This window comes from Bos javanicus, chromosome 26 (genome assembly GCF_032452875.1).
Source record: "Bos javanicus breed banteng chromosome 26, ARS-OSU_banteng_1.0, whole genome shotgun sequence".
In the NCBI taxonomy this organism is placed as follows: Eukaryota; Metazoa; Chordata; class Mammalia; order Artiodactyla; family Bovidae; genus Bos; species Bos javanicus.
In genome coordinates, this window is record NC_083893.1 from 13,883,012 (window position 1) to 13,895,923 (window position 12,912).

General features: G+C 40.7%; 2 protein-coding genes across 2 annotated transcripts in view; one reads left to right on the forward strand and one right to left on the reverse strand.

The window, feature by feature from the left end:
• The window catches only part of CPEB3 (cytoplasmic polyadenylation element binding protein 3), a 265,126-nt gene extending 262,526 nt beyond the window's left edge, over positions 1-2,600 (reverse strand). Inside the window, exon 1 of the mRNA XM_061402802.1 lies at positions 2,509-2,600. The gene's annotated coding sequence lies outside the window, so the exon portion shown is untranslated. The remainder of the gene's footprint in view (positions 1-2,508) is intronic.
• A 128-nt stretch (positions 2,601-2,728) lies between these two features.
• The window catches only part of MARCHF5 (membrane associated ring-CH-type finger 5), a 53,191-nt gene continuing 43,007 nt past the window's right edge, over positions 2,729-12,912 (forward strand). The window contains exon 1 of the mRNA XM_061402807.1: positions 2,729-3,108. Within this exon, the coding sequence (XP_061258791.1) occupies positions 3,074-3,108 (35 nt within the window). The 5' untranslated portion in view covers positions 2,729-3,073. The remainder of the gene's footprint in view (positions 3,109-12,912) is intronic.

Sequence of the window (12,912 nt, forward strand, 5' to 3'; positions counted from 1 at the left end):
TGGTAAAGAATCTGCCTGCCAATGCCGGAGATGCACAAAACCCAAGAGACAGAGGTTCGATCCGTGCGATGGGAAGATACCCTGGAGTAGGAAATGGCAACCCACTCCAGTATTCTTGCCTGGAAAATTCCAAGGACAGAAGAGCCTGGTGGGCCATAGTCCATGGGATTATAAAAGAGTTGGACATAACTTAGCAAGCAAACAACAACAATTTACATACTATAAAATTAACTCATATCAAAATTGTAAAGTCTATTTACAGATTTGTGTCACCATCACCAGAATCTAAATTTGTTTTATATTATTTTTGCAATATAACTTACAAAGCTGTGTAGTCATCACCACTCTAACCCTGGAACATTTTCATCAGCCCCAAAAGAAACATCATGCCCTTTAGCAATCTCTCTCCATTTCTCTCCAGCCCCTCCAGCTTTTGGCAACCACTAATCTACTTTGTCTCAATGAATTTATTCTTAACATTTAATATACATGGAATCATACAATATGTGGTGTTTCGTGACTAGCTCCTTTCACTTAACATGTTTTCAAGATTTATCCATATTGTAACATGTATTAGAATTTCATTCCTTGTTGTCAGCTAATAACATTTTGGGTGTGCATGTGTACATGCTCAGTCACTTCAGTCACGTCCAGCTGTTTGCAACCCTACAGATTGTAGCTCCCCCCAGGTTCCTCTGTCCATGGGATTCTCCAGGCAAGAATAATGAAGTAGGTTGCCATTTCCTTCTCCAGGGCATCGTCCGGACTCAGGTATCAAAACTGTGTCTCCTACATTGCAGGCGGATTTACTGTACAGGCGGATTTACTGGTTTATCCATTCATCAGTTGATGGATACTTGGGTTGTTTCCACTTTTTGGCTACTAGGAATAATGCTGCTATGAATGTTGGCATACAAGTCTTGGTGTAGATATATATCTTTATTCCTCTTGGGTAGATACCAAGGAGTGGGATTACTAGGTCAGGTGCTAATTGCTTCATTTTTCCCTAATCAGTCTTAAAGTGAGTAACAAAGTTTTTTTCCTATTTCAAAGGATTTTTGAGACAGCCAGGAAGCAGAATTTTCATGAAAATGCTAATATAATTTTTTAAAAAAGGATAATCTGCACACCACATTGCTAGCAATAGAACTATACCACATTACTTTCCAGTTTGAAGTTCAAACAGAAATTCTAAGATGAGATGAAAATTCCTTTTAATGTAAGTCATAAAATTAAATGGAGTCTGCTCTAACCTATGTAATCAATATGCTAGAATAAAATTCTGTTTTTTGAGCAGAATGTATGTATCCATCTCCTTCTGGCTGACAATTGCTTTAACAGATAAACACACAGTAAAAGAAGACTTACTTAGTAGAAGTAGTAATAAATAGGAATTTGAAATCTCAAATGCCTTAATAAATTACCTATTTCCCTCCCCTGTCATGGGCCTGCTTCTCATTTAATGAGAAAAGGGTAAAGCATTAATTATAATTAGTCATGTGAATTCCCAAAGTCTTTCATAAAAGCATCTTTCAGAAATCAGAGGCCAAATAACTTCTGGTCACATGTTATTTTTATTTTTCTTCCTGGCGATGTACACTCTAGTTCAAATATATTCAGGAAGCAGACTGTAAGCAAGAAATTAAAAGCTGATTGCAAAATTCTGCGTAAAAATTAAAAGAGCTTTAAAAACACATTTTAATGTAAAGAAAAATCAAACATCTTGCGGCAGAAATTAGGCATAATCAGGGGAAAACTACCAAACGTTCTACCAATCACAGCACTAGAGAACGCCACAGGTCGTCCAAAAGACGCCTTCCTTTTAGCCAACAGTTCTTTTCCTCCCGCCAAAGCTGTCCCCTAGAGCGTCAGAGAGTAACTCAATGAGCGATTTATGGTTTTTTCCTTTTGATCTCTCCCCACACACATCCACCTGCTTGGAGGTGTCAAGACGACTAGAAATGGTTAACACTGACCAGCAGCAGACAGAGAAACCAACACCCCTGACAACCCACAGCTGAGTAAGCAAGAGCTGTTTATTCACGACCATGTTCCATTTGGAGACTATCGGCGAGCCCTTGAAAGCCCAGGCACATTTTAGAAGGTTCCTAGAGGGAGGGAATAATCTCCCCACGACACACACGCACACACACCCCACCCCTCTCCCCCCGCCCTGAGAAACATACACTGGTTTGGGTGGGAACCATCTGGTCCAGGCAGCCCCTGCCCTCCCGACCCCTCAGGAATAACCTCACGCACTAGAGCATCCGACCCCTTGCGGGGGTTGTGTAACTCCCCAAAATGGGCTCAGACGCCGCAGAGGCTGGCCGCAGCGCTGAGGGCTTCCGAAGACGCTTTCTGCCACTCCCACCCCCGCCACGGCCCACCCCGACGCCGTGGCCGGGACTGGAGACCCTGACGAGAAATGGCCCTTTAGATCCCACCCCTCACCTGGCTCGGTCCCACCTGAGCACCAGAGCTGAGAGAAAACAGGCAGGGAGAGCTGACCTTGATGCTACTGACAGTGGAGCGGCACATCCTGCTGCTTCCTGGAAAGCGGCCCGCAGGACATTTTTCCCGCTGGAGGAAGGAAACGGGAGGGCGCCGGCCGGGCGGCTGCGGGCGCTGCGGCGGTGGTCCGGGCGGGCTGTGCAGCTTCTAGTGGGGACGGTCCGAGGACTACATCTCCCAGGCTGCTCTGGGCCGCCTTGCGTCGTGACCCCAGCGCGCACGGAGGCGGTGACTCTTACCTCACAGAGGTAGCTCCTCCGCCGGCAGCAACTCGGCGCCCGCGGTCCATGGACCGGAACCCCGGGCCGACGGGCAGGAACCCCGGCCGCGATCGTCGTCTCCCCGCCCTAGGCTCCTCCTCCTCGCTCCCCACCGCCTCCTCCGGACGCCCGCGGGCCGCGCACCGCCACCGCCGGGCTCGTGGAGCCGCCCCGGGAGGCTGGGTGGCGGGTTCGCGGCTGCCGCCGGACTGAGGCCTACTCCGCCGCCTCTCAGTGCTATTGTCCTGGGCCCGGCCCTGACCGGGCTCACCGGAGAGGCGAGTGCGCCGGCTCCGCCGAAGATGCCGGACCAAGCCCTACAGCAGATGCTGGACAGGTACGGGCAGCCTTTGGGGAGGACGCGAGCCGCTGATCCTCGTTCCGGCCCTGCCGCGCCCGGCCTCGGGGCTCTTCGGAGCGGAGCCCGGCGTGCCGGGAGGAGTTCTACGGCCTGGGGGCCGGGCGAGGGGCCGAAAGTTTGGAGTCCGTACTTGCGGGAGGACGGAGCGGGCGGCCTGGGTGCGTAGACTTAAAGGGAAACTTAGTTAAGGAGTGGCGTCTGGTTTCGTCGGGACGCCTTTGCGAAGTGAGAGGGGCTTGTATGAACCCAGAGAATTAGTTTTCTTTTTCTCACTCTCCTCCTCCCCTCTCCCCAAACTGTGTTGTAACGTGTTTGTCCGAGATGTCACTGGCAAGAAGAGCCAAACTAATTTTCTGAGGAATGATCCTCCTCCAATTTTAACTGTTTCCAAAAGCCAAGGAAAAACAAGCATTCTTTTGGAAAGCTTCATAGGCAAACTTCCTTCCTCCGCATCCCCAACCCCAAACTATAAGGTCAAGAGTATAAGCAAAGGACTTCAACGGTCAGACCAGAGTAGAGGTTATGGGAAACAGACATATAATTTCGCGTATTTTACCATGCGTTGAGTTCCCTGAGAAAGTTTCATTCTGTGGGGGCTCCGGTCGGTAACACTTTCTGTGAAATCGGCTGCAGAGCCCTCTGCTGTTGAAATTCTAGTCTCTGGGTTCTACCACGAGTTTCTGGAGACCCTTACTCCACAATTTCCACTAAGGACATAACTTCCTGGCGACGCCGGTGCTATTGGCTAATGTATGTTTTCGTTACCTACAACTCTCAGTAGACCACTCGCCACCCAGTTCAGCGTGTGGTATAGCTCTATACTGAGAACAAATCCAACTGGAAAGTGTTAAATGAAGAGGCTACCTTAAATGAAATTATACCCAATGAAATTATGCTTGGATCACACCCAGAACACAAATCACTCAAGAGTACCTCTTCTTCCGGAGTGACAGACATTTCCTTTGGAGCTTAGAATTTTGAGACGTCTAAGTTGATAGAAATCATGGTACTGACTTTTTTCAGTTGGGGTGGCCCAGTGATTAATCCAGCCCTTGTTCTAGGGGAGCATTCGGGTCAAGTTGTATTGACTACTCCCTTTTTTAATAAGTAGTTTACAAGCTCCTGGAAGGCAGAAGTCATTTCAAATTCTACAACCCCCTGTACAAAGTAAGTCATCAGTAAATACTTTTATGAACAAATGCATGAACTTTTTTGTCATTCTCCCCAGTTGTGTAGTGGTCTAATAATTTACCATACTGGCAAATTACATAGGACAACTGAAGTATGCCCAGAGGAGACCATTTTCTGTCACTGCCAATTCCAATCAGAGACCCTATTTTGGTGCTGGGTATTTTGTAATTAATTTTTACCCCCTCTGAGGGCCTGCTGCTTTCACTTTTATGTAGTTGACTTTTGTGTCCAAAAGCTGATCTGGCTTTCATACACTCTTTGGAGATTTCCATAAAAGTAAAAAACCCAAAGAGTGCCAGCAAGACATTTACAATTGTCTCAACAGAAACTTGGAAATTTTGGCTGCATATACTGAAACAGGTGACTATAATACTGGCTTCCCTCATCTTCTCTACCTTTTTGACATATCTCTTAAGATGATATTCAAAGATCATTTTGCAACCTGGCCCCTTGTTGGAATCACCTGAGGAGTGTTTTAACATATGGATGGATGCCTGATTCTGCCCACGACCAATTAGTTCACAGATTTCTGGAGAATAGGGCCTGAGCATGGGTATTTTCAAAAGCTTTTCAGATGTTTGTTGTGGTTGAAAATCACTTTTAAAGGGTTTTGGGTTTTTCTTGGTAATGCCTCATGGCTTGAGGGATCTTAGTTCCCCAACTAGGGATTGAATCTGGGCCTCCTGCGGTGGAAGCAGATTCCTAACCACTGGACCACCAGGGAATTCCCACAACCCTAAACCCTAAGTGATTATTTCATCATAAGGGATAGTACCTTTTAGTGAGGTAAGCTTGGACAGAAATCTTGAAATTCTCGTTTTGCCACTTACTGGCTATATGACTTTGGATTTAAATTCTGAGTTTCTACATCATCTTTAAAAAAATTGTAATGTCCTACCTTACAGGACTGTATAAATGAGAACAAATATAAGTACTTTGTTGTTGTTCTTGTACAGTCTCTATGTATAAGTACCTTATACAACAATAAAATGCTATCGTATGTTAGGCACACAGAAGGTACTTAAGATTCTGGTGTAACTGGGATTTCCCTGGCGGTGCAGTGACTGGGAGTGTGCCTTCCAGTGCAGGGGATGCATGTTTGATCTCTGTTGGGGAAACTTAAGATCCCACATGCCGCAGGGCAACAAAGCCTGAGTGCTGGAACTAGTGAGAAGCCTATGTGCATTGGGCTAAGACCCAATGCAGCCAAATAAATCAGTATTAAAAAAAAAAATTCTAATGTAACCAATCAATTAGCAATTTACACACACACACCCCTTGCCCATCTCCTTTCTATTTACTATCATGTTAATCTGGGCTATCCCCCCTGCAAGATGAACACAAAGATACTTGATGGGTTCTTTTGAGGAATACTGACAAGTTCAAGAGACTAAAATATGTCAACCTGTTAGGACCCAGAATTCTTGCTTGAATTTGGCTCCCTCCTAGCTTGGTCTTTGGGTGGCAATTTTTGAGCGACAGAATTTACTTCAGAAACTTGCCTTTATGTTTATTTCTTCAGTACAAGTTCTATCCTTGAGAAGATTAAGGAAATGTATATAACATATATTGTTTCGCTTCTGGGTTAAGATTAGGTATATTTTAATAGTTTATTAAATTTGTGTTCATTGAATTGATTTGGTAAATATTGATCCATTTGCCCAGTACCATTCTAAGCCCTCAGTATATGGTGGTAGTGAACATAAGCAGAAATACTCGTGTGGAGCTTTAATTCTAGTGAGGTTTGTGTTCCACAAATGTCAAATAAGATAAAGATTATATTTACAAATATGATGGTATGTTCAGTGTATACATTTAGTCTGTCACGGTTTTTTAATTAATAGCAGCTTACTAAGAGCTGAAGTTCAATTGCTTGTCCTTTGTGAATAAGTAAATCTAGTTTAGCAATTGTTTATCTTAATAACTTATTCTTGCCATATTTGCAGCTGGAAAGAGTATATATAGATATATATTTTGATTGCCTTTCATTTTTATAAACAGTAAGCAGCTGTTTTTTGTAAATTTATCATTTGAACCTTTTAAATTGAGAGTGGTGGAAAGGGGGTGGTTTTCTAATGTCATGAATGACTGGGGGTCACAAATCATTGCCCTGAAATTATAACCATTCATAAATTCAAACCCTTTACATCAGGCTCTCTGAATCTTATTTTCTCTTCCTTCCCTTTGTTGCCATACTTTTTTAAGAAGTCTGTTATGCCTATTCTGTCACCATTATACTTTCCCATTTTCTCTTTTACTTCTCAAAATGAGGATTAAATCTATAGAGAATACAAAGAATACTATAAACAAACCGCAGGAATGGACCTCAGGTTTAAAGCCTGGTGAGAGATGCTTCTGGAAACTTGACTTTTGTGTACCCCTTTCATGTTGAACACTTAGGAATTTGTTGAGGTTGTTTTGCATCACTTAATTGCACAAGGTGAGTAGGCAAGGAACGGAGTCGGTGTCCCCAGAACAGTCAGATGGGAAGAACAATGGAAGAATAATCCGCTCCCCAGAGGCCTCCTGCAGTAGCAAGTGAGTTAGAACCCCCTCTCACAGGATGTTACCGACTGCATGGACATCCCTTTAGAGGTTGTAGATGTCTTCAGAGGACTGAGCTGTATATTCCTTCTGAGTTATAAACCATCTCTAGCTTCCACTAAAGCAGCTTCTCATTCTCTTTGGCATCTTTCCTCAATCATATTACAATCCCATTTTGACATTTACAGACCAATACCTGCAGTTAAGAACCATTAGCAATTAGTTGTATTTGCTTCCCTCTCTATATAAAAAGCAGAAACATTACAGATAAAGTCCCCTTTGGCCATTATCCCCCAGTCCCATATCTTCTCCCATCCCCAGTCCACTATCATAAGTGGGTTTATGTTCTTCCAGTCTTTGTTTAATGCTTTTATATATACTATATGTAATTCACAGTTCTGTTTTTGTTTCTAAAATTTAAATATATCAGTCTACAATTTACTTTTTTAAATACTGAGTTTTGTGATATTCAGCAATTAAAGAGTGTACATATAGAATCTATTGTATTAACATACTACTTGTAGTATGAGTATGGATACTCATAGTATGGATCATCGAAAAAGTAAGAGAGTTCCAGAAAAACATCTATTTCTGCTTTATTGACTATGCCAAAGCCTTTGACTGTCTGGATCACAATAAACTGGAAAATTCTGAAAGAGATAGGAATACCAGATCACCTGACCTGCCTCCTAAGAAACCTGTATACAAGTCAGGAAGCAACAGTTAGAACTGGACACAGAACAACAGACTGGTTCCAAATAGCAAAAGGAGTACGTCAAGGCTGTATATTGTCACCCTGCTTATTTAACATATATGCAGAGTACATCATGAGAAATGCTGGGCTGGAAGAAGCACAAGCTGGAATCAAGATTGCTGGGAGAAATATCAATAACGTCAGATATGCAGATGACACCACCCTTATGGCAGAAAGTGAAGAGGAACTAAAGAGCCTCTTGATGAAAGTGAAAGAGGAGAGTGAAAAAGTGGGCTTAAAGCTCAACATTCAGAAAACTAAGATCATGGCATTCGTTCCCATCACTTCGTGGCAAATAGATGGGGAAACAGTGAGAGACTTTATTTTTGGGGGCTCCAAAATCACTGCAGATGGTGACGGCAGCCATGAAATAAAAAGACACTTACTCCTTGAAAGAAAAGTTATGACCAACCTAGACAGCATATTAAAAAGCAGAGACATTGCTTTACCAACGAAGGTCCGTCTAGTCACAGCTATGGTTTTTCCAGTAGTCATGTATGGATGTGAGAGTTGGACTATAAAGAAAGCTGAGCACCGAAGAATTGATGCTTTTGAACTGTGGTATTGGAGAAGACTCTTGAGAGCCCCTTGGACTGCAAGGAGATCCAACCAGTCCAACCTAAAGGAAATCAGTCCTGAATGTTCATTGGAAGGACTCATGTTGAAGCTGAAACTCCAATACTTTGGCCACCTGATGCGAGGAACTGACTCATGTGAAAAGACCCTGATGCTGGGAAAGATTGAGGGTGGGAGGAAAAGGGGACGACAGAGGATGAGATGGTTGGATGGCATCACCGACTCGGTGGACATGAGTTTGAGTAAACTCCAGGAGTTGGGAGGTCTGGCGTGCTGCAGTCCATTGGGTCGCAAAGAGTCAGACATGACTGAGCAACTGAACTGAACTACTCTAGTAACATTTAGATTCTTAATACCTCGTTATAATTTGACTTTCATCCACCTTTCTTATCCGTAGCTCTACTAAAAGTATATTAAATGTTACTAATAATTTCTTAATCAGTAAACCTAATGACTTTTTTTCTTTGTCCTCATGTCCTTGACATGTACGTAATGAAGCTGAAACTGGTGACCTCCACTCCCTAACTTGAAAGTGTGTTGTAGTCTACTACATTATTTGTCTGTCTGTCTTTTTCCCCCTCTTACACGTCACCTTATCCTTACTCTCTTCAATCACTTAAGTATGGTTCAATTCTCAGCACTTATTCTTCGAAAAGTACACATAGTTTTATCACTTACTATCTCACTTTCAGCTTTGAGTGACTCCCAAATGTATGTTTTTATTCTTGACCTCTTTGCCACATTTTAGTGTCTGCTTTCCAGCTGCCCAGTAGACATTTCCATTTGTGTATACACAGTATTACTAGTGTCTTCACCTATCTAAAACTAAACAACTGCTATTTCCCTGCTTTTTACTTAGCTTGACTTCCCAATTTCTGGCCCATTCTTCTAATCCACCAGCCGTAAAACCTACATCTTTTTTTTGCTTTTTGCTTTTTTCCCCCTCTAAATCCACCTGCTTATCAAATACTATAGATTCTTTTTTATCTGACTCCAGTTTTTCTCTTCCAGTTTGACTTACAGAGTGGTACCAGAATTGGCCAGAGCACAATTATAATCATGTCATTCCCATGCTTTAAAACATGCCAGTCTCTACATTACCAATAGGATAAATTCTAAACTTTTAAGACTTTGTGAAGAGACTTAGCTCTATTAATCCAATCCAGCCCTAACCTGCTTTAACCATACTCTTCTGCACGTCATTGTCCTCTGAATGTATCCTGCTGTACATCTTATTTTTTGCTTTAGAGTCCTTCCTCCCTTCTGACACCTGGCTGACTCTGAACCATCTTTAGAATTCAGCTCAAATATCACTTTGAAGCACTGTACATCTCCTTCAGGCAGTGAGTTACTTCTTCCAAAATTTCTGTAGAATCTCTATTTCAATAGAATTCATTATAGTACATCACTCTGAATTGTAATTTTTTTAATGCATCAATCCCGTGTCTAAGAGCCTTTATCACTACCACCATGCACATTCAAGTGGGAGTTCACTGAGAACAGAAACTGTTCCATTTCTTGAGAAGGGGAATATACATTGGCAACACTGTTGAATCATGCTGTCTTTTCACTATGTATGACATATCAGTGCTTAGAATAATCTTGCTGAAGCACCATTTTTAAAATATCTCATTTGTTCAAAACCTGTATTTTTTTAATTGCTTACTAAGCTTAAGTTCAAAATTTTTTAACCTGGCCTTCAAGACCCTCCATAGTCTATGCTCTCTATTATGTTTAAGACACAGAGTACATTGCTGGCACTAGCTACCTTCTTAAAGCTCTGCTTCTGTTTAAAAGTGAGTACGTGAGTATACATCTTTTGCCCAGGCCAGCTTGATATGCACACTGTCCTGTATTCTTTTCAGCATCTTGTCTTTCAAAATTCTACTCACTCTTCAAGATCCAGTTTAGTTTCTGCCTCATTTATAAAGCTTTTCTGACTATTTCAGCCAGAAATATTTCCCACTCTTCTCCAGACTCTTGTAGCAGTTCTTTACATACCATATATACATACATGCTCCTTATATGCCATAGTTATAAGATGTGAGGTGGTAACATTTATATGGCACATTAGGGTACACTGGAAGAGGTTTAGATTTCTAGTGAAAGCTCCTTATGGCTGCTTAAAAGTACCCTAGCAAAAATGAAACACATAATGACTTGCACTAACTATAATTTCCTTAAAAATGAGAAATGGAAAATTTTCTCAGAATACACTATCCGTAAGGCAGCATGGTGCAGTGGAAAAAGCTGATTTTTTTTTTTATGGCATATAATTTATAAAAATCTGATGTTTTAGAGTTGAGGCCTAGGTTGCATTCATACCTTTGTATTTAACCATGAAGCCTTGGGCAGACTGTTTAACCTTTCTGGGCTTTTGTTTCCTTATTTAAGGGGGGAAATAATTATGTTTGCAGACTTTATGAAGATCAGAGATAAAGAGCATGGCATGAGTATATGCTCAATAAATGATTGCTTTCACTGTGGTATATTTCTCTTCCCCTCTTTCATAATGTATTAATAATTGTGGTAGCTCTTTGATAAATTCAGATACTTTTAACTTCCATTCCACTTGGGTGGACAGACATATAAAGGGGTTTTTAGCCTTGATGGTATAGTTTTTGTTTAAGAATACATGGGATGTGATACTTTTAATCCTGAGACAAAGCTGCAGTTTGCAGCTTTTTTCCATTGTTAAATTTAGGCATTCCTTGCATTAACCAGAGCATGGTTCACTAAACATGTTTTAAATTAAGAACATGTTCTCTTTCCTTAAAACACTCATGCAAATACATTGGTAAGGCACCATGTATAATACAACAATAACAATTTAAAGCCTGTTTCATTGCTCTCACTCCTGTATTCTGGAACTCTTCTGTTCTGCTACCCTCCATTTTCTATCAAAGTAATCTCTAGGGCAGATTTTCCAAATCTTTCTGATAATCCAAGATAAATACCTGCAGTCTAAATCTGCAAAGATAGACTTTACTGTCAGCTGTTTTATTAGATAACCATACTAGTTAATGTATGTGCCAGTGAAAAAGGATTCTATTGATAAATAAAGTTTGCTCCCTTTTTTTCCCCATATACTTTTTAAATAATTAACCATATAAACTGGTTTAGTCACATATGAACCCTATGAGGTAGGTTACCTTTGTCATCCATCCTTTCCCAACTGGTTTGTAATATCTAGCTTTATTTCAAAACTCTTCTGCTCCAACTACATTGGTTTTCTCATGGTCCATGGCCATATGCTCATTTCTGTCTCTAAGCATGCTTATGCTGTTATTCTTACTTCAGATAGCCTTATTCTTTTCATTCCCTAATTGTCATTTCAATTGTAGTTCTGCCTTTTCATGAAACATTCTCAGCTATTTCATCCTGTGATTCTTCTATGCATATATTTGTTCCTTAACTAGACTGTAAGTTCCTTAAATGTATTTCTTCTGACATAAAATAGTAAACATACTTAGTACATTCAAGTTAATCTCGGAGAAATCTTGAATACACTTAGATTTAAGACAAACTAGATACGTATTTCTCAAACTGTTCATAAGTTTTGCTATCAAGAAGGATTTACAATTGGAAAATGTTTGAATTTAAATTTAAAATCACATAGAATTAACTTTTTTTTCTTTTTAATAAAGAGAGGCATATTATGCAGATCAGTGATATTTCCAGTACCAATAAGACCATACATTTATCTTAAGGAATAAGTAATAGACTTTAGATTGTCTACTTTAGTTCTTTCTCATGTCTTCATAGTATAATAGTGATTTGTTCTTTGATCTCTGAACCAGTTGTGATAATTCCTAGACCTCTTTTTAGTCTGTAAACCAATGAGCCTCAGCTCGGCTGGCAGAAAGGTGTGGAAGTATTATAAATTGTGAGTGTAAATTGCTGATATCAGCAAGCAAGTAGCATATACAAAACCTAGTGGAAGAAAAAGAAGGATGGAAGAAAGTGAATTATGGATTTGAATGAATGTCTTATGCAATGGTGTTGGCCTACTGAAAAACTAAAGAATGATTAGGAATCCAGGACTTTCCCACTGAATACCAGGGTGCCAGGCAGAACTACTTTATGAGCTAATTTAGGTAAGAAAATGTATCCATAAAATCTAGGCATAGTTATAAAGTTGGTAGCATCTTTCTTGTCTATCCGTGCCATTATTGCTACTGTTCATTTGGTGCTTATATATATGCCAAAAATAAGCTGTTTGAAGATCACTTGTTTAATCCTTTACAATAGAGAATCTTTTTTTAATTTACTTTATTGAAGTATAGTTAATTTACAATGTTGTGTTAATTGCTGATGTTCAGCAGAGTGACTGAGCCACACACCGACATACAGTTTCCTTATTCTTCTCTGCTGTGGCTTATCACAGAGTACTGAACATAGTTCCCCATACTGTACAGTAGGATCTTACTGTTTATCCATTCTGAATATGTATCAGTTTGCATCTGCTAGTCCCAGACTCCTGATGCATCCCTCCCCCTTGGCAACCACAAGTCTGTTCTCTATGTCTGTGAGTCTGTTTCTACTTTTTTTATAGGTAAATTCATTTGTGTCATTTTAGATTCCACACGTAAGTGATGTTATTATGGTATTTGTCTTTCTCTTTCTGACTTACTTAGTATGATCATCTCGGTCCATCCATGTTGCTGCAAATGGTATTATTTCATTTTTTATGGCTGAATAGTATTCATTAGATA